At 36.4% G+C, this 19,691-nt stretch overlaps 1 protein-coding gene and 1 long non-coding RNA gene across 4 annotated transcripts; both read left to right on the top strand.

Annotated features, from left to right (window-relative positions):
• The first annotated feature begins 13 nt into the window (after nt 1-13).
• Nucleotides 14-2,119, top strand: LOC147518696 (protein MAINTENANCE OF MERISTEMS-like). The gene is made up of 4 exons (XM_086594800.1): nt 14-743; nt 828-995; nt 1,091-1,500; nt 1,644-2,119. Exons 1-2 carry the CDS (start codon nt 219-221, stop codon nt 882-884), a joined length of 582 nt encoding a protein of 193 aa, XP_086450926.1. The 5' UTR covers nt 14-218; the 3' UTR covers nt 885-995; nt 1,091-1,500; nt 1,644-2,119.
• A 7,487-nt stretch (nt 2,120-9,606) lies between these two features.
• LOC147518695 (uncharacterized) lies at nt 9,607-15,044 on the top strand. Of its 3 annotated transcripts, none has more exons than XR_015211860.1 (10): nt 9,607-9,816; nt 9,914-9,994; nt 10,544-10,755; nt 10,867-11,078; nt 12,102-12,197; nt 12,297-12,364; nt 12,436-12,540; nt 13,037-13,252; nt 13,941-14,087; nt 14,622-15,044. It is a non-coding gene; the product is annotated as an uncharacterized LOC147518695 (long non-coding RNA). The 3 variants fall into 3 exon arrangements; XR_015211859.1 differs by lacking the exon at nt 10,544-10,755 and adding an exon at nt 11,756-11,939 and having other exon boundaries at nt 9,677-9,816; XR_015211861.1 differs by lacking the exon at nt 10,544-10,755 and having other exon boundaries at nt 9,677-9,816; nt 9,914-9,989; nt 12,436-12,660.
• Nucleotides 15,045-19,691: the final 4,647 nt, after the last annotated feature.

Below are 19,691 nucleotides of genomic sequence, written 5' to 3'. Positions count from 1 at the left end.
TGTTTTAGGCGGAGCGAGGGGTGTTGAAGTGTCATGGGCACCTAAACAAGTTGGTACAATGGGATATCGTCGGAGAGTGTTCAGACTGTTCTAATTTTCATGTGGAGCTTCAAAGGACCGGCTTATGTGCTCTGGTCTTAGGTGTATATAGGCATCAGGATCCTGTGTTGGTCTCTGCGTTTGTGGAGAGGTGGCATCCAGAGACCAACACGTTTCATATGCCGTGGAGTGAGATGACAATCACGTTGGACGATGTTTCCCAACTCTTAGGAGTTCCGATTAGAGGCAAAGTAGTGACTGGGGACACTGATTTGACCCTGGAACAGACAAAAAGACTCCTCCACCGAGGTCTTGGCATACCCATGGACAAGATAGATGCGGAGATGAAATCCAATAAGTTCACTTCCAAAGTTAGGATGGATTTCTTGATGAAGCAGTTTGCTGGGAAGGTGACGGATGAAGATTTACGGGATGAAAATGGGGTTGTTGTGAAGAAAGCGTCAACCCAAAAAGAGTTGCGGTTTGCTGTGAGAGCTTATTTGTTGTTTTTCTTTGGATGTACCGCCTTCATCGACACGTCTGGAACTGCAGTTCCCGTTTGTTATCTGAGACTGCTTATGAAATTTGCCGAGATCAGAGACTACGTGTGGGGTGCAGCCTTACTGGCTTACTTGTACAGGGGTCTTGGGACTGCCACAAGTGCCAAGGTGAAGGGTGTTTCAGGCTATTTCACTCTCCTACAGGTATTATTATTTTTTCTTTTTTTCTTTTCAATGTCAATTTTATCTATCTATTACAATATTAACTGGGTGTCTATATTAATCTAGGCATGGATTTATGAGTACTTCCCGGTGTTCAGGCCATTCCCAAACGATGAATATTAGTTGAGCATGTCGCGTACTCATAAGTACTTAGTTACTCAGTCTTTTTATGCTAGCACAACAGCTGCATTGAAGCATACCCGAGCGATGATTGATAATATGACTTGTACCGATGTAAGCATTTTTGTATATAAATAGTTTTATTTATTAATTGATATTATTAGTATGTGGTTAATGATTAATTTCCTCGATCATATGCTATTTGATAGGTTGAATGGTATCCCTATGCTGAAGTCCGAGCTATACGGCCGGTGGATGAAATAGCATTTTTCGAGGGATTTATATGCTTTCTTGATAATGTCGAGCAGTACAATGTTTCGAGGGTTGTGCATCAGTTGGGTCATATGCAGTTTGTACCTTCAGATCCCCCAAAACCAAAGACCTCGACGCGAACTACTTCCGGACGCGGGTACGTGTGAAATTTAATGTTGTGTCTTCCTATTGGAGTAAATGGCAGAATCACTTGATACAACTTGAACATCGAGGACCCATTCCGTCTTATCCATGGGAGTGTGTTAGTAGATACATGAGTTGGTACGAAAACAATAGTCATATTCGAATGATAAACCCTGATCATCTTAATCTTTACTCCCTACAGAGTCTTCCATATCATAATCTGGTGAGTTAATACTTTACAACGTTAGTTTTTTTTGTTTTTTATTTTGTTTTGTTTTGTTTTGTTTTGTTTTGTTTTGTTTTGTTTTGGTATTTTATAAATGTAAATGTATATATTAATGTAGTTTTTCGTTTTAATTTTGACAGCACCCCGTCGTTGATGAAATTTCTCGTTTGCTCAATCAAGGCCTGCAATTGGGTGGGACTGCGATTCCAGACAATGCACGGAACGAGTTCATGGAGGCATACAATTTGACCCGGTGCAAGTTCATTGGCGGACGATATCGTTAAGGAGCATTGGATTTAGCAATGTTGAATTTGGTTAGTTTAGGGTTTACTGTGTTGAGCATTGGCAGTCTTGTTGGAAGTCTTGTTGGAAATGTGTTATAGAGCCAATCTTTTATATTCTGTAGCTTACCTCTTTTTATCTTGTGTTGGAAGATAACTTACTCTTGTGTTGGAAGAGAATGATGTAACTTACTCTTGCTAGTTATGTTAAACTAAGTTCTAATTATTTACTGGTTATTTATGCGAATGGTTTGTTTGTCAGTTCTTAATCTTATGTTTAGTTTCCTCATAGAGTTCTGAAAATTTCTTCAAGGATGGCAGTGATTTGTTCATCACTGAATTGAACCCGTTTACAGAGATTACCAGATATGACATTTCTTGTGTTGAGTCCTCCGTCTTTGTTATTGTCAAATTTTTGGAATATCTTCTTCACTTTCTCCACTCTCATTTCTCTTATGCCATGTATAAAACATTGATCAATTGCCAAACCACGAAACATTTATTTTTTTGCCAAAACACGAAACAACACGCAACATCTGTTTTTTTGCCAAAAAATGACTTTGTTGTTTTTTTGCCTCTTGGACGGTGTGCCCACACCATCCAAGAGGCAAAAAAACAGCAAAGTCATTTTTTTTTCCAAGTTTTAGTCTCAAACGACATGGCCACACCGTTTGAGACTAAGTCCAAATGGTGTGGCCACACCGTTCAAATGCCAAAAAAACAGAGAAATCTTTTTGCCAAGTTCAAATCTCAAACGACATGGCCACACCGTTTGGGGCCTAGTCCAAACGGTGTGGCCATGTCGTTTCAGACTAATTACAAACGACATGGCCACGCCGTTTGGGACCTAGTTCAAACGGTGTGGCCACACCGTTCAAGTGGCAAAAAAACAGCGAAGTCGTTTTTTTTTCCAAGTTTTAGTCTCAAACGACATGGCCACACCGTTTGAGACTACGTCCAAACAGTGTGGCCACACCGTTCAAGTGCCAAAAAAACAGAGAAATCTTTTTGCCAAAAGTCATTTTTTCTAAAATCAAACAAACATACATACATCCATACAATTAATTCGACAAAAAAATACCATCAAATTTAAGAAAATTGTATCAAAAACCAAATTACAATTCCAACCACATGAACATTAATTACATAGACTTATTCCTAGTTAACATCTATTATTGGTATTTCGGACCCATCATTAGTGTGCTCGTCTTCCAATACTAAATTGGAAATGTTCAATGCCGTAAATTGTGCTTGTCTTGCTTGTAATGCAGTATCCCAACTAGCTGCAATTAAGTGTCGAGCTCTACGCCATCTTCGCATCGGTTTTGGAACCGGACAATCATCAACAAGTTCAACATGGACAAAATGACATCCCTGTACGTAAGCGGTACCCAACACTTTCTTTACTCTCTCAGGATTTGCTTGGGTTCTCAGTGGCAAAATAAGATGGCAGTACATACTTCCTAAATGTACGAGGACGACATTAAATCTCGAAGCAAATAGATATCCAACCAAAGGGCATGCTCATCCACTTACGAGGGGTGCCCAACCGCATTCATGGGAAATTGTAGGTTTCACGTACCTAATCTCACTGTGAGTGTACAATGTACAGTATAGGGGGAGGTTGTCATTAAGTTCTTGTAACAACTCATTTCTCATCCACGACCACTCTTCCTGACTTCTTCCTAGTGCAATGCACATTGCTCTATACCCGCAATTGTCATCACCCACAGGGTCATCCACTTTAACAATATATTTGTGCAGTTCTTTTGGAATGTCCAAACCGTAATGTCTCGGCTCCCTTAGGATGCCAATGTCTAACTTTTGAGGTGATTTTTTAGAAGAGTTATTCCGTGGTGTGGTTGTTTTAGGTGGTAAAGGTGATTTTTGAGAAGAGTTATTTTGTGGTGTGGTTGTTTTAGGTGGTAAAGGTGACTTTTGAGAAGAGTTATTCCGTGGTGTGGTTTTTTTTTGTGGCAAAGGTGGTTTCGGAGAAGACTTCTCTGCAGGTGGGTTTGGAGTAGCGTATTTCGATGGTGTGGGTGTTTTATGAGAAGGCTTGGAATTTGGCGTACATTCCGATTGTTGCGATGAGACCCACTCTTCATGCTCACGTTGGGAATGTTCAAAACCAGATGAATCTGGCTTTGAAGAGTTCTCATCCTCAGTTGGAAGCTTTCTCTTGCAGCTACCCTTAGGCAGACCTTTGGTTTTCGCCTCCTCATGAGGTGGTTCTAGCCATATAGTTTCTGGCACAGCAATCTCCATAAGTTTTCTAACCATAACCCTCTGCTCTTCTTCAGAAGCCATTTCATACCTTTTCATAAACATATCCATCGAAGGTCTTCAATCGGGACCAACACCCACCGACACACTTGGAAAAACAGACAGAGTTTTCCAAAAGGGATCGATAGCACTCAAAGATATGGAACGTTCTTGCTTTGAAGTTCAATGATTTCGTGAGCACATGACAATCCATGACTGGTGTGCAAATAACACCCACAAATGAACTCAGAGTCTTTAGAAGCACGGCTTACACGGGTATCTAGTTCTTCATAAAGCAAGTCCAAACATTTTCTTGAGACCAGGTTTCTGAGTTCACGAAATAAAGGAATCCGGTGGTGGTGCTGGGTTACAATCAGACTCTTCTCGAACGTACCTCTAATCTCAGACAGCTGGATCTCTAAAATCGGGTGGATCAAGTAAAACATACTTAGAAAATCATGTCTCTTTGTGTTTCCTAGAACACGTTTCACCTGAGCATGAGACCCTTCGACTCTATTGGTCGTTGTACTCCCAAAGTGAATGTGTTGATCTGTCCAACAACATACGAATCGATCCTTGTAAGGCCACCAAGTCTCTCGCAGATAACTAACAAAATTGGAGTACTCAACCCTATAATGTTTTTCCAAAGCAGCAATTCTACGGTTGAAGATATCCTCAGTCCTCAATTTCACTACAGTGTTCCACGAGAACTGGCCTTTATCTACTAGTTCTGTGGTGGGAAAAAAATCATTGCATTTCTAAAGGACGCACATAGAGATATGCCATCTACAGAGATGCTTGTGCGAGTCAGGAAACACAATATCAGCAGCACTCATCAAGGCCAAGTCCCCGGCCGACACCGCGATCACGGATGACCTTTCTTCACCCAAAGAAACCGTTAAACCGTATTAAAGCCCACTCATAGTCTATCGCTGTTTTGATTTGGAGCAACACTTGACAGACCGTGAAAGACTTCCAGGTTGAAGTCACCCCCACAAACTGTACAAAAGGCCACCGATACTTATTGGTTTTGTAGGTCGCGTCTATGATGAATACTTTTGGAATAGTCCGAGCCATTTTAACACTGTCCGGATGGGCCCATAACAATCCCGTTATCTCATCCGTATTCATATCCTCTCTCACCTCCTCGAAATAATGGTTTTCTGCTAACAACTCACGAAATCTCTGCATTTGCGAGCGACCGTTCATATCCAATGTCCTCACCTTGTGCCTGGCATTGTAGACTTGATATATGTTAGATAGGTTATCAGGAAACCTATGTCTGATGGACTTCAAAACTTCTTTAGGCTTAACTCCATTTTGAGTCATCTCTGACAAGAACTCGAATTGTGGAACAGTCAGTCGAGTAGCAAATGCATGTCCTTCAAGGGTGTTCGCTAATGGATGGTTGTGAACACCATTAAGAACGACAATTTTCCAACTATCGACAGTGCCGCGTTGGAAAATACATCTTAACTTAAATGGACATCCACGTTTCATGGTTCCCGTATTTCTCTTATTAACTTTCTTTGCTTTTTTGCGTGAAGCGATACGCCGAACTCTCGCAATCTAAATCCAGCCTTGGTACTCGGTTCCCGTTAGCATTCTGCGACTTCCCAATTACCACAACCACATTACATTGTTTTCCCCGAGCAGTTGCCCAACCAATTACGTCACTACGTGTATGAAATACCTAAAGATATGAAAGAAAACAACAATCAATAAACTAATATAATTTTATTTAGAAAATAAAAACAAGTGAAAACAATGCCTACTATGTACCTCTTCCGTAGTAAATATTTCTGTTGTATCAATTGAAAGCGGTTGAACATCATCCACGTCATTCGAGTTTCCAGAGTTCTCGAAACGCACCGAAGAATCCTAAATAAAGAACAGTTGTTAATTGATGTTTGGCTTAAGTACCAAATGCCACAAACGACATGGCCACACCATTTGGACTAGGTCCCAAACGGTGTGGCCATGTCGTTTGAGATTTGAACTTGGAAAAAAGACTTGTCTTTTTTGCCACTTGAGCGGTGTGGCCACACCGTTTGGACTTAGTCTCAAATGACATGGCCACACCGTCCGTTCAAGTGGCAAAAACGGACAAGTCTTTTTCCAAGTTCAAATCTCAACGACATGGCCACACCGTTTGGGGGACCTAGTCCAAACCATGTGGCCATGTCGCTTTTAGACTAACTTCAAAGCGGTGTGGCCACACCGTTCAAGTCGCAAAAAAAACAGACAAATCGTTTTTTCCAAATTCAAATCCCAAACGACATGGCCACATCGTTTTGGACACAGTCCAGATGGTGTGACGAGACTGTTTGGTATGAAATACAAACGACCTAGCCGCGTCGTTTAATTACTACATGCATAATTATTACATGCATGTATAATTACTACATGCATAATTATTACACGTATAATCACTGTACACATCAATAATTCCTACATGCATAATTATTACATGTATAATCACTGTACACATCAATAATTCCTACATGCAAAATTATTACATGCATAATTACTACATGTATAATTATTACATGTATAATCACTATACACATCAATAATTCCTACATGCATAATTATTACATGCATAATTACTACATTCATAATTACGTTTAATTTAGATTTACCTTATTCTTATTAAATGCATCATCATCCATTCCTCTATTTTCTTCACTTTGAACTTGTTCTACATTTTCTTCTTGAATGGGGTCACTTGGAACTTGTTCTATATTTTCTTCTTGAATGGGGTCATGATGCATTACATTTTCTTCGTCATCTTCATGTTCTAAAATGGGGTTGGGCTCTTCTATTAGTGTTTAGTGTTAGGGTTTAAGGGTTTAAGAGTTTAAGGGTTTATGGTTTTTGATGGTGGAAGAGAAGAGAATAGAAGAGAAGGGCTGAAAAGGTTGCAACAAGTCAAATTCACTTTGGTTTGTGGTCTGCCCAACACAAAATAACTTTTGGGACCAATGGCACATTTTTGTAATAAGTGTTTTAGTTTTTGGGGTCTGCCCAACACAATATGGGGTCCGACAGTAACAAGTACCATGATTAATCACATATCTTATTTTTTGGTTAAAAAGGTCATTTTGAAATGAATATGTGATTAAGTCACAAGGAAATAAGGAATAAAAACAAAAAAAAGTAAAACCGTGTAGACGTGTAGTGAAAGTGTGAAGCACTGAAACTCCCTAGTCCCACCAAAGTTTCTTATACCAAGAAAACCATTTTTACTGTTTAAACAAGAAAATAGTCCAGAGGACCAATTTGGGAAAAAAGTAACTCTAGAGGACACTGTTTTTTGTGAGTAGCTCACAACGACAAATTTTGAGGAAAAATAACTCACAAATCCCTTATTTCAAAATTAGGAACCCTCAAAGACAAAATAAGTTGGCCCGGCCTTTTTACTTTTTTTAAATGCCAGTTATACCCTTCCGTGAAAATAACCCTCAAGGACAAATGGCCTGGATTTAAAATAAATATTTTCCAATTTTACCATTTCTGTTATGTTACTATGAACAATGAGTGTTCATACCTTCTGCTGGTGTATGAACAATGATTGTTCATATCCAAATAGGTGAATGTACCTTATACAATATATTAATGTATAAACATTGAATGTTCATACCAAAAGGACTATGAACATTCAATGTTGAATGTTCATATCCAATTAATGTTCATACCCAAAGGACTATGAACATCGAATGTTCATACCCAATTAATGACTATAAACATTGAATGTTCATACCCAATCAATGTTCATACCCAAAGGACTATGAACATTGAATGTTCATACCCAAGGAATGTTCATACTAAATACATCGGGTCGTTTCGTTTGGGACGGGACATTAATTATTTCGCGTCAGGGGTATACTTACATTTTATCTACCCAATCCGTTTTTTATTTCACGTCAAGGGTATACTTGACCTTTCATCTACCCGGTCCTTGTGAGTTACGAAAAAAAAGGGTGTCCTTGAAAGTTACTTTTTCGGCAGTTTTGTCCTTGAGAGTCACTCCCTGAAAAATAAAAACCAGTTTAATTAAAACTGCTGTTTTCTCTTTCTGAAACCAAGCTAAATTCTCCCTCTTTTCCAGTATTGTAACAATATATCCCATGAGTGCATAACTAAATTTAAAGTTTGAAGTTATTTCAGCCGCTATATTTTCCTTTCAATGAAGCGATTTGAGATGGGTTTCAAGATCGAACTCGATCTATTGTGAAATCTATTTCGGATTTCATACTCTTTAGTGCAAATTGAAGCAATTCATGTGTGGGCATCCGTTATCACCATGTGGGTTATTGCATTTGTGTTTGTTTGGGAAGATTTTGACTATTCACATGAGATGCAAGAAACAAAGAGCACGATTTACAAATTGTGAGAGCACGGTTTTGTGTCTAGAGCGCGAATTTAGAGCGAGATCGGTGAGGGTGTACCACAGTTTCTGTGACTAAGGGTGCGCATGACACTGTTATTCTCCGTGAATAACATCAATGATCGAACAGGAGATACTTACGTGAGTTGTGAGTTGTGACTTGTTTTTTTTTTGGTGAATTGTGACTTGTGTCTTGATCAATTACTCTCCTTCAGAATTGGACTAAAAAGGGAGAGGATTGCTAGTGCCTATACTTTTATAGGGCAGGACCATCCTAAAATTAGACTAAAAAGATAGAGGATTGCTAGCGTCCTATACTTTTATAGGGGTAGGACCACCCTACCTCCATACGAAAAAAGGGTGACCAGTTACTTGCAAATTTAAAAGAACTAAAAGTCTAAAACCTACGACTCTCTCAAATGAGTCCGAGTTCTTAGCAAGTTCTCCATACAACCCATCTTCAACCTCTCCACTATAAGTAAGGTTATTTGAGGTCTTAAGCAGTGTAAATTGATGAGAGACCTGTAAAGGATGTATTTGGTTTGTCCTTACAAGTGTAGGCTGATTCTGGGGGATAGGATTATCGATTGGATTTGACCGAGTTCGTATGGACAAATTGCCTACGTATCAAATTTTCTCTATTGGGGGAGACTTGAATCATGTCAGACATAGTTCCTCCTCTTATTTATATAAGTGAGAGTGTTTGCGCCTCCTCTCCCACGTCCGGTCAAGTTCTGGACTTGATGGCCTTTAAGGAGCCATAAAGACGTATTGTGGTAAAATAATGGCGTGCCACTAGTAGAAAAAAGGTTTTTTGTAACTGTTTTAAAATGTTATTTGTGACTGTTCTGTTCAAAACGGTCACAAATGGCAGAAAAGGGTTTTTGTGATTGTTTTAAAAAGTTTTAGGTGATATATTTTTTGGAAACAGTCACAAATGGTTTTTTTTTAAAGAAGGTGTATATGTGTGGAGAACTATTTGTGACTATTTCACTAAAATAGTTATCTATTATCCCACCCTTAAGTGACCGTTTGATCCATTATTTGGAACCAAATAGTTTTTGGTCAACTCCACTAAAAAACAACTAATTCGAAACACGACACACCCACGTTCATTCTCAACTCCCAGTGTCTCCCGCTTCCTTTCTTAAAAATCTCTAAGTACATAAATGAGAAAAAAATAAACACTTCGCGAGATTCCTTCAAACTCTTTAAGTACAAAAAAAAAAAAAAAAAAAAAAAACACTTTGCGACTCTCTCTTCACTCCTTCTCAACCTAAAACAATTCCTCACGGATCTCTCTTTACTCATTCTCGACCTAAAACAATTTCAGCGTTCATTACCTCTCCAAAATTCAGTGCAGTAATTGAAGACAAGGTTAGTTCTTTCTCTCTCTTCGATTTTGAACTTGTTGCACTATTTTTTTTTTTTTTTTTTTTTTTGAGTTCTATGCCAATATTTTTTTTTGGAACAGGGGAATTTCAATTGATTGTGATTAGGATTTCTACGCGTTCACACCTTTCTCAAACGACAATATCTAGTTAATTCAAGTAAGGTATGAGTTTTCATTTGATTTTTTTTTACAATTTGTGTTTTATTCCCGATTTGATAATGCCGTTAGTTTTGCTTTTGCTTTGTAATATGTTTTCTTTATAAATTGTAAAGTGTGAAATATGTGAAATTGAATGGCCTGTAGAACAAAGGTCCATAGTATGTGTACCATTTGAATTCCATGTTTCTTTAGTAGTTTGATTATAGAAATGCAAAATAATTAGTGGTGAATTCTCATGCCGTTGACTTGTATGAAGATGTCTACACAAGTTGACATCCAGTCAAATTTGGGTGGGAAAGAAGAAGTTTGTACTTCGTACTTCAGATCTGGATGTTGAACTGATCTGTTTCTATTAACAGTATGTATATGAATGCTTAGTCAAATTTTAAGTTGTGGTTGCTTGCATACTTTCTTCACTGCTCTGAAGTCGCATGGATTTTTTTTTGTAAAATTAGAAAATATGATTATTAAAGAGATGGGCTTCCTATTACTTAGTTATGGGACAATATTGTGAGTTGTGACACCAAACATTTATGCACTTAAATTGTGCAGGTTACTTTTTCAACTGTGATAAGATTTCTTGACTTGATTATTATGGAAGAGGATGATTTAGTTGATCTATCAAGCGGGAAAAAGAAAAAACGATCCACGAAAAAACAAAGTGCTAACATGTATCAAAATCTGTTTTACAAATGGGGGAGTCGAATATATTTTCTTGGTTCTCTCCTCGATGTGTTGCTATTGAAGAAAGATATAGAGAATAGGTTTATCTCTGCGACCATTTTTGAATTAGCTAGAGTTATTCAATTATCGCATGAATGTGATTTGTGGTCTGGAAATGTGTCAATGGAAACATATTGGTCTGTGAATTGCAGGACCGCTCTTATGTACAGGGCCCCTATTCAAGCTTCTCAGTAAAATTTGTAAGAATGAGTGCCTTCTTGGGCTTGTTGAGCAAGATGAGAAGTGGTTGGGAGCCTCATCCGGCGCTTATGAAACTAATATAAGTACAATCTGTTCCATCCAACAGACAGTGTTATCAGCACTTAAGGATATCACTGCTTCTCTGTTTTCTGACATTCTGAAGGTTTGCTCTCTGTTTGAGTTTCATGTATCATTTTGGATAGAGTTAGAATAAGTTTATTTTCCTTTTGTTGTTGTTTGTTTTGGATCAGTAAAATAGAGTCAAATATTGTTAATCTCACTAAGAAGAGGTTGTGATGTCCAAGATGGAGACAGGAAAAAAGAAGGAAGAACTTAACATAAGAAATATATAGTTAATCCAGTGAAAATTCTGGCCACATGACACACTGCCCATTAGGGTGTCTCATCTAAAGACAAAGTTCCCGTATGGTGTGTTTTTCATCCTCCCAACCCTTTGACTGAAATGATGACCTCCTCCAAAGACAGCGATTTGCTACCAAATATGTCCTGTTTCTTCCTAACCAGAGGCATCACGTGAAAGAAAATGGGATAGTGTTACACAATCTGCTAGCCTCAATTTATGAACTCACTGGACTGAAGTTGCTAATAAATCCTTCACTAAGCAGGAGGTCCTAAAACACCATACTGATAGACAAACTTACACCACACCTCCCAAGAGCAGCTAGAATGAGTGAGAGTATGGTTAACTCTCCACCAGATATACGCACTGAAACTCCTGAAAGCAACAACAACTATAATAAGTTTCTTGGTTTAAGTTTCCATTATTTGTATATAAATTCTGTTTATCTCAATAGATGATAATGTTATTTTTTTTTTCAGGATGTCATTCTTGAGAACTATGATATAAAATTATTACTTGAATGTGCACGTGCTACCAAGGATGCAGTAACTCACAATCATATATTCTCTTTGTTTTCTTCTATTGCAAAAATCAACCCTGACAAAAGTCTTAGACCATATCATCGGTATCTTTACTGTCATTGGGAAATCGGTTGCTAAACAGGTCGGAATTGTTTCAGTTTAACTTTTGTATGTTTCTTGTACCTGTTGGTACAAGGTGTTTTATGCTTAGTGGACAATTAGCTGGACTTTTTTTTTGATATGTTTTCGATATGTCATTGTTCCTTCCACTTCTCTGGAAACTAAATGAGAACTAATTCTTCAGACTGATGGTCATTCACAACGAGTGTTCGAAGATCTGATATCCACAATTGTACCGTGTTGGTTATCCAAAGCAAACAACATAGATAACCTGCTTCAGGTACTTGCTAATGCTTAATTGTTTTGATAAGGACCGTTCTGTTGGGGATCATAGGTTTTGACTCCCGAATTTCTGCTGATTCTTGATATATCATAATAGATTTTTGTAGATGTGTTACCTGAAGTTGCTGAGCATAGAAGACTGACAATTATAGTATACTTATTGAGGTATTGCTAGTGGGATATGTTGTTTCATACTTGCTAAACTCTTAACTTAAGCTGACATGATGAACTTACAGGACGCTTGGAGAGAGAACCAGCTTGGCTTCAGTGCTTGTTCGATCTACTTATTTAATCGGTGGTGACAAGGAGAAGTAATTCTGCTTCTGATGAAACTATACATAGTGAGTGGGAGTATAAGTTCACCATGCAAGTATGCAACCAGTATTCTTGCATGATATGGCTTCCTTCTCTGGTTACACTCCTCAAACGAGTGCAAATTTGTTATCAATCTCAAAATCAAGGTCCAGAGTTATTGTTTGTTATGCAATTTGTACTGCATAAGTTGCAAGACACCGAATTAATTTTCAAACTTGAGTCACGGGAAGATTCTGTCGAAATTCATGTTTTTTTTGCTCTAAACTTTGTGCACATGTTATTACTGTTGTAGAGCTTTCTTATATCTAAATAGGGAATGATGCAACTCTCTTAGCTAACTGTTGATATCTAGCTTTATATTCCCCTAAAGTGCTTGTTACCACTTCTTTCTGACATCAGAATGCTGGGCTACTAAAGAAGTTTCACATATCAGAATGTTGTATATTCCCCTAAAGTGCTTGTTACCCCTAAAGTGTCACTTGGTTTTCAACCTAATTTCTATTGTCTATTTAAATTTTGTAGAAGTCACTTGGGGCACTAATGGAGCAAGTTGTCTCGCACTTCCAACTTGTTCATGTCAGTAACAAGCTACTAAGTGTTCCCCTTGTTGTCCAAAAAGAACTTAAGACTTGCATCCACTCCATATTGAAGACAATTACCAAGAGAATGCTCCCGTCATCGTTCTTTGAAGGCACAATTCTGTTGCTGGGGCATGCAAATGGAAGTTTTACAAAGAAGGTGAAGAGTTATTCAGGATTTCTATTTAGTGCAACTTAAACTATTCAGATAATCACATTAATTGTTGGTCAATCTATTCATGTCATACTGGTGTATCCTTTTAAAGATCTGTTTCTTGGGACAAAATTTTCCCTCTATGGATTTTGAATTATGTTATGTGTAAGAAGATAGAATACTTTATATTGTCGTACACACCCACCCTATATATTTATTTGGAGTAAAGGTTGAGTCTACAAATATGTATTGTATGTGAGATGATGACTCTTTCTGGACCTCTCAATATCTGATATCTAAACAAAAAAAGCTCCATGTCTGTTCTTGAGTTTCGCTTGATATTCTACTACACAGATAACAATTGGATTTCAGTAACCATGAAAAGTGTGAAGTCGGGTTTGGAAACCTATAACTTTATCTTCTTTTTGGGTAATGGATTTGAAAGATTCAAAGATTAAGGGGATGTTCATTTATGGGAAGAAGGAATGGGTTTTGTTTGTATGGTTTGAATTCATTAAATTTCTGTTTGAAATGGTTGACAAGTTCCTTTGTAGAATGTTTAACGATATCATTTTTCTTTGTTAGTTTGCATCCTGTACTTTGTTTAGAGATTACATTAAACTATTACTTTGTCTTTTTGAACTGTATATACAAATGTAAAATACAATTACCACTATTTTGATTTTATCTTCAGGGTATACACTAACAGTCGAATGTACTGATAGAAAACTAATTTGCTCAACTCAATTGCGAACGATGACTGCTTCTTGGCTGACAGTTGATAAATGCATTCGTTCCTTTTCCAATTTTACTGAGGAAACGTTGAAACCTCCTCCCAAAGGTAAGTTCCTTATTGCCTTTTACTCGCCTATCCGTATAGAGTATAGTTTTTAATAATATGATAGATTGGGGCAACGGCCTCATTCTAGATGTATAGTTTATGGTATAGTTTTATTTCCCAAAGCTTGCGAGTTTCTTCTCAAAGCTTGCTTTGTCTCTTGGAGATGCTTTTACTTTAAAGCTTGAGAAAAGGTCCTTTTATTGCTTCAATTCCTCATATTGTTCCCTCATAGTTTTTTCCACATGCCAATTTTTTATTCTGATGTCTGTTCTTCACATACATTGATCATGGATGTCATGCAAGCCGTATGTATGATGTATCACCACACTAATTAGGTCCTGTTGCTATTTAGATATTTCTTTTCAAGGTTCATACGTATAGTTCAGTTAGTTGTCATGCTTATACTTACCACATAGGTTTTAGTTCCATCTTAGTATTGCACAAAACCAGCTACGGAAAAAGGGGTAGAAAATATTGTTTTTTTGTGTCTTTACTTCTTTCTTGACCGTTATCCTATCTGTTGCAATAGAACAGATAAACTGCAATCAGGGAATGGTTCGGTATTACCTACTCAAGAAAATTCATTTCGAAAGAGGCGTACGTGTCTTTTTGTGTAGTGGAACTACGTTAATTCCAAGCTTTTCCTCTCATTGTGGATTGATACCATTAACGGCAAAGGCGAAAGAGAATGCTTTGAAGGACCAAGAGGCTGATGAGTGTTACTTGAAATTTAATGGATCATATTCAGATATGTAGTTTATTCAGGTGTGTAGCTAATTGCAGGTCCCCAATTTTGGGGGTTTTTTATATATATTCACGTTTTTCTTTTATTTTTATAATAATAATAATAATAAACAATATATACATATTACGGTTTTACCCAAACCGTCATGACTAATGGTACTTTTTATGATCGTTACAAAAGATGAATGCATAACAGTTTATTTAAAGCTGTCACTAATGATATGATTTGTTGTGATGGTTTTTGAGCAGTTGTTACTATTTTTTTTTACAGTTTTCTAGTTTTATCCCCTCAGAACTTACATGAAATTAGCTTTTTTACCCCCCAAGTTCTTTTCATCTAGAGGGTTACCCCTTTTTTTTTTTTTTTCATCTAGAGGTTTACCCTCCTAAGATCACACCACATCCAAGTCAATTGTTATCTTTTTGGTCAATGCATATAAAAAGACTTTATTGTCTTTTGCCATTTTAATAGTTTTCTAGTTTTACCCCCCCCCCAGTTTTTTCATCTAGAGGTTTACCCTCCTAAGATCACACCACATCCAAGTCAATTGTTATCTTTTTGGTCAATGCATACAAAAAGACTTTATTGCCTTTTGCCATTTTAATAGTTTTCTAGCTTTACCCCCCCCCATCTAGAGGTTTAACCCCCTCCCCGGTTTTTCATCTAGAGGTTTACCCTCCTAAGATCACACCACATCCAAGTCAATTGTTATCTTTTTGGTCAATGCATATAAAAAGATTTTATTGTCTTTTGCCATTTTAATAGTTTTCTAGCTTTACCCCCCCCCCAGTTTTTTCATCTAGAGGTTTACCCTCCTAAGATCACACCACATCCAAGTCAATTGTTATCTTTTTGGTCAATGCATATAAAAAGACTTTATTGCCTTTTGCCATTTTAATAGTTTTCTAGCTTTACCCCTTAAGAATTTAGGCCAATTAGTTTTACCCCCCCCCCCAGTTCTTTCATTTAAAGGTTTACTCTCCAGAACTTAGGCCAATTAACTTTTACCCCCAGGTTTTTTTCATCTAAAGGTTACCCTCCATAACTTAGGCCAATTAGTTTTATCCCCCTAGTTCTTTCATTTAAAGATTTATCCTTCGCCCTCTCAGAGACCCACAACACGTCAAAGTCAACTGAGTTTGACCGTAATGTTTTTGGTCAAGACAAATAAAAAGATTCTAATTCCCTTTTCTAGGTATAATTACATAAATACCCTTTTCTAGGTATAATGTGATTTTTACAAATACAAAATTGGAATTCAAATCATCTAGGACACATGTTACGATCTTGTGAACTATATCCGACGGCTATACACCATCACTACAATCTAGGGGTGCAAACGGATAGGTTCGGATATGGTTGTATCCGAATTCAAATCCGAAAATTTATATCGATATTTGAACCCGTATTCGAATCCGATGAATATTAAAAAATTTATTCGAATCTGATTTCGAATATCGGATAATATCCGATCCGAAAATTAAAATTAATTAAAATTTTATTTGCTTTGAATAATTCATTTTACCACTATAAAAACTAGTATAAATATATATATTTATCATTTATTATTATTATTTTGTTATTACAATTTTATATTATTAGTTTATGATTTTATATAATATTTTATATAATAAAAAAATAAAAAAAATAAATTATATATTTTATATATTTTGTTATATACCAATTCTTATCAAATGATATCCACACCCTTAGAGTGGTGTATGGTTGTCGAATAGAGTTCACAAGATCATGACATGTGTTATAGATGATTTGAATTATAATTTTGTATTTGCCAAAGTCACATGATATTTATGTAATTATACCTAGAAAAGGGTATTAGAGTCTTTTCATTTGTCTTGACCAAAAACATTACGGTCAAACTCAGTTGACTTGGATGTGTTGTGGTCTTGGGGTAAAATCTCTAAATGAAAGAAGAACTAGGGGGGTAAAGCTAATTGGCCTAAATTCTGGGGTAAACCTCTAGATGAAAGAACCTGAGGAAATAAAGCTAATTGGTCTAAGTTAGGGGGGTTAAAACTAGAAAACTATTAAAAGGGCAAAATGCAATAAAGTCTTTTTTACATGCATTGACCAAAAAAGATAATAAATTGACTTAGATGATGTGTGATCTTGGAGGTAAACCTCTAGATGAAAGAACTGGGGGTCAAGTTAGAAAACTTTTTTTTTTATGATTTTATGACAGTTAAAAAGGATGAATGCATAGCCGTTTATTTAAAACCGTCAGGGGGTCAAGTTAGAAAACTGTTTTTTTTTTTTTTTTTTAATGATTTTATGACAGTTAAAAAGGATGAATGCATAGCCGTTTATTTAAAACCGTCACAAATGATAAGATTTTTTGTGACGGTTTTTGAGTAGTTGTTACCGTTTTTTATGGTAGAGAGAGACTAGTCTGGAACAAATATTTGTGATGGTTTTGGGGAAAAAAAATGACCCCCATTCCGTTACGGTTTTGGAAAAAAAAAAAGTGACGAAAGATTTTTTGTCACTGTTTTTAACAGTGATATAAAGCCTTTTTTCTTATAGTGTGCGCACCTGCAGTTCCGGTCTTTAAGGTGACAGCCAGGCCATACGTTACTAGTCGTTGGGGTGCTGGCTAATGTAAGCGTTCTGGATGTGGACGTTCTGGGAGAAGAGCGTGCAGGGTGCTAATGAGGTCGCTTAACCTGCATGAACTGATCATCAACAACCTGGACGTGTGGATGAGTGTGATCGTCCAGGTGTGTTGGACACGTGCTTAATTATTCACTGGAAGTATATATTACTCCCTCACAAGACCTTTTTTATCCCTTATGATGACATTCTATATGAGAACAAAATTTTTACTACTAACTTGTTGAATGCTAGACCTTAACATTCGTGAGAGTGAGAGAAGAAGAAATATTGGATTTGGAGAAGAATTTTAATTTGAAACAAGATTCAACGTGAGATAATTTGATGTATACTTTTAGAAGCATGAGATTCTATTATATTCATGCAAGTAAACTGATGTACTCTAATATTGTCCGGCCTTATCACTTTCCATATTGAAAGAAATCTCTCCAAAAATCAATGTGTACATAGAGAATGGTCAAGTACTTAAGTCTAATTAAACTAGGCTTTTATACTATCTAACAATAAACAATAAGAATATCCAAAATATAACAAAAAAAATAAGAAATATATGAAAATGCACATTATTTAGGATATTTGAGGCATTTTCAAATTTGAGGCCTTAGGTGGTTGCCTAACTAGTCTAAGGGTTGAGCTGGCACTGCTATAAGTCACTGTCAACACCTGTCCCCCGTCAGTTAAATTAGATGACCGGATTTTGTTGGACGGTGGCTGGTGTAGTGGGTAGCCGCTTTGGTGGTGGACGACACATTCGGTTAGATGCTAGAAGGAAATGAGTTGACTCAGTGTGTTTTAGTTGGAACCATTTGAATAGGTGAACATGTCACTCTTTTTTGTTTCTAGTGGGGTAGGATGGTCCTATCCCATAAAAAGGCAGGACGCTATCAATCCTCAAAAAAGGAATACTGTATGATAGGGTGACATAAATGTCGTCTGTTGATCTGAACCACACACTTACTGTAATCAATGTTTGAAAAACCGAACTACTAATTGAACCGATTTTTTGTTCAATTCGGTCTGACAGGTTCTTATTTATCTAGTAAGTTTTGATATGGATTGCATAATTTTTAGACTTAATTGAAACAAAAATCAGTTTATAGGAAAATCAATTTACCGAAACCAGTTCATAGGAAAATCAGTTTATATGTTAAAAACAAAAATTGAAAGTATTCTAGCACTAGTTTGGCTTGGCAGGTTGGTCTGGTGATTGCATTTTCTGGTAAGGTGTTGAGTTCACAATAATTCTACACTAACATAGATAAACTGACATAGTTGACCGACACAGTGACGTGGCATGTAACATCAATGATGCACTAGGAAAAACCACAACTGCAACCTACGTTGTTAATATCGGTTTTCGGAACTAATCGGTCACAGGGTGAGATAAAATTAATCGGTTAATCGGTGATTTAATCGCAATTAATCGAGTGGATATAATTACATTTTTATTTATATACTGATAGAGTATCTATTTACTTACTAGAAAGTAGACCTGTGTATACGCACAAACTCTTTTAAAAACTTACTTAATAATCATAACTATACATATAAATTTTTTCTAACAAATCATGATTCATGTTTTCGTCGCTAATCTGTTTTAATTTCTTAAAAAAATATTTTAATCAAGTCTAAAAACCCGTTTTAATTTATCAACAAATTGCTTTAATTAAGTTTTAAAAACTCATTTTTTAATTGGGGAAGAGATCTCGTTTTAGTTTAAAAGTGTGATTCTCGTTTTGATTAGAAGTACTATAATTTATCTTTTCAATAGGTGAGAAATTTCCATTTTAATAAGAGTTGATGACGTGAAATTTTAAGAGAGCTATAAAAATATCCCTTGTGGGCTCTTTTAAAAACTTGCTCAACAATCATGTATATATATATATATGCCCGATCTTAGAAGTACATACTTATTTTAAAGTTAAAATAAGTACGTAAGTAAAACATTACCTAGAAAATAAATTCAATTCTAATTTTTTGTGGGTATTACCTACATACTATAAAGATCAACTCCACAAAATTTGAGCTCATTTGAAAATCTCTAACCTAGCTAAAAATTGTTGTCATTTTAAAAAAAAAATCTAACGGTCCAGAAAATAGTATTTTTACAATCATCTTTTGCCTAAGTTAGAGATTTCCAAAAGAGTTAAAATTTTGTAGAGATGATGTTTATGGTGAGTAGATGATATCCACAAAAAATTAGGTTTGAATTCATTTTCTAGGTAAAG

Source organism: Coptis chinensis, chromosome 2 (genome assembly GCF_015680905.1).
Source record: "Coptis chinensis isolate HL-2020 chromosome 2, ASM1568090v1, whole genome shotgun sequence".
NCBI lineage: Eukaryota > Viridiplantae > Streptophyta > Magnoliopsida > Ranunculales > Ranunculaceae > Coptis > Coptis chinensis.
The sequence above is the reverse complement of the archived record's forward strand: the minus strand, read 5'-3'. Positions and strand labels throughout refer to the sequence as shown.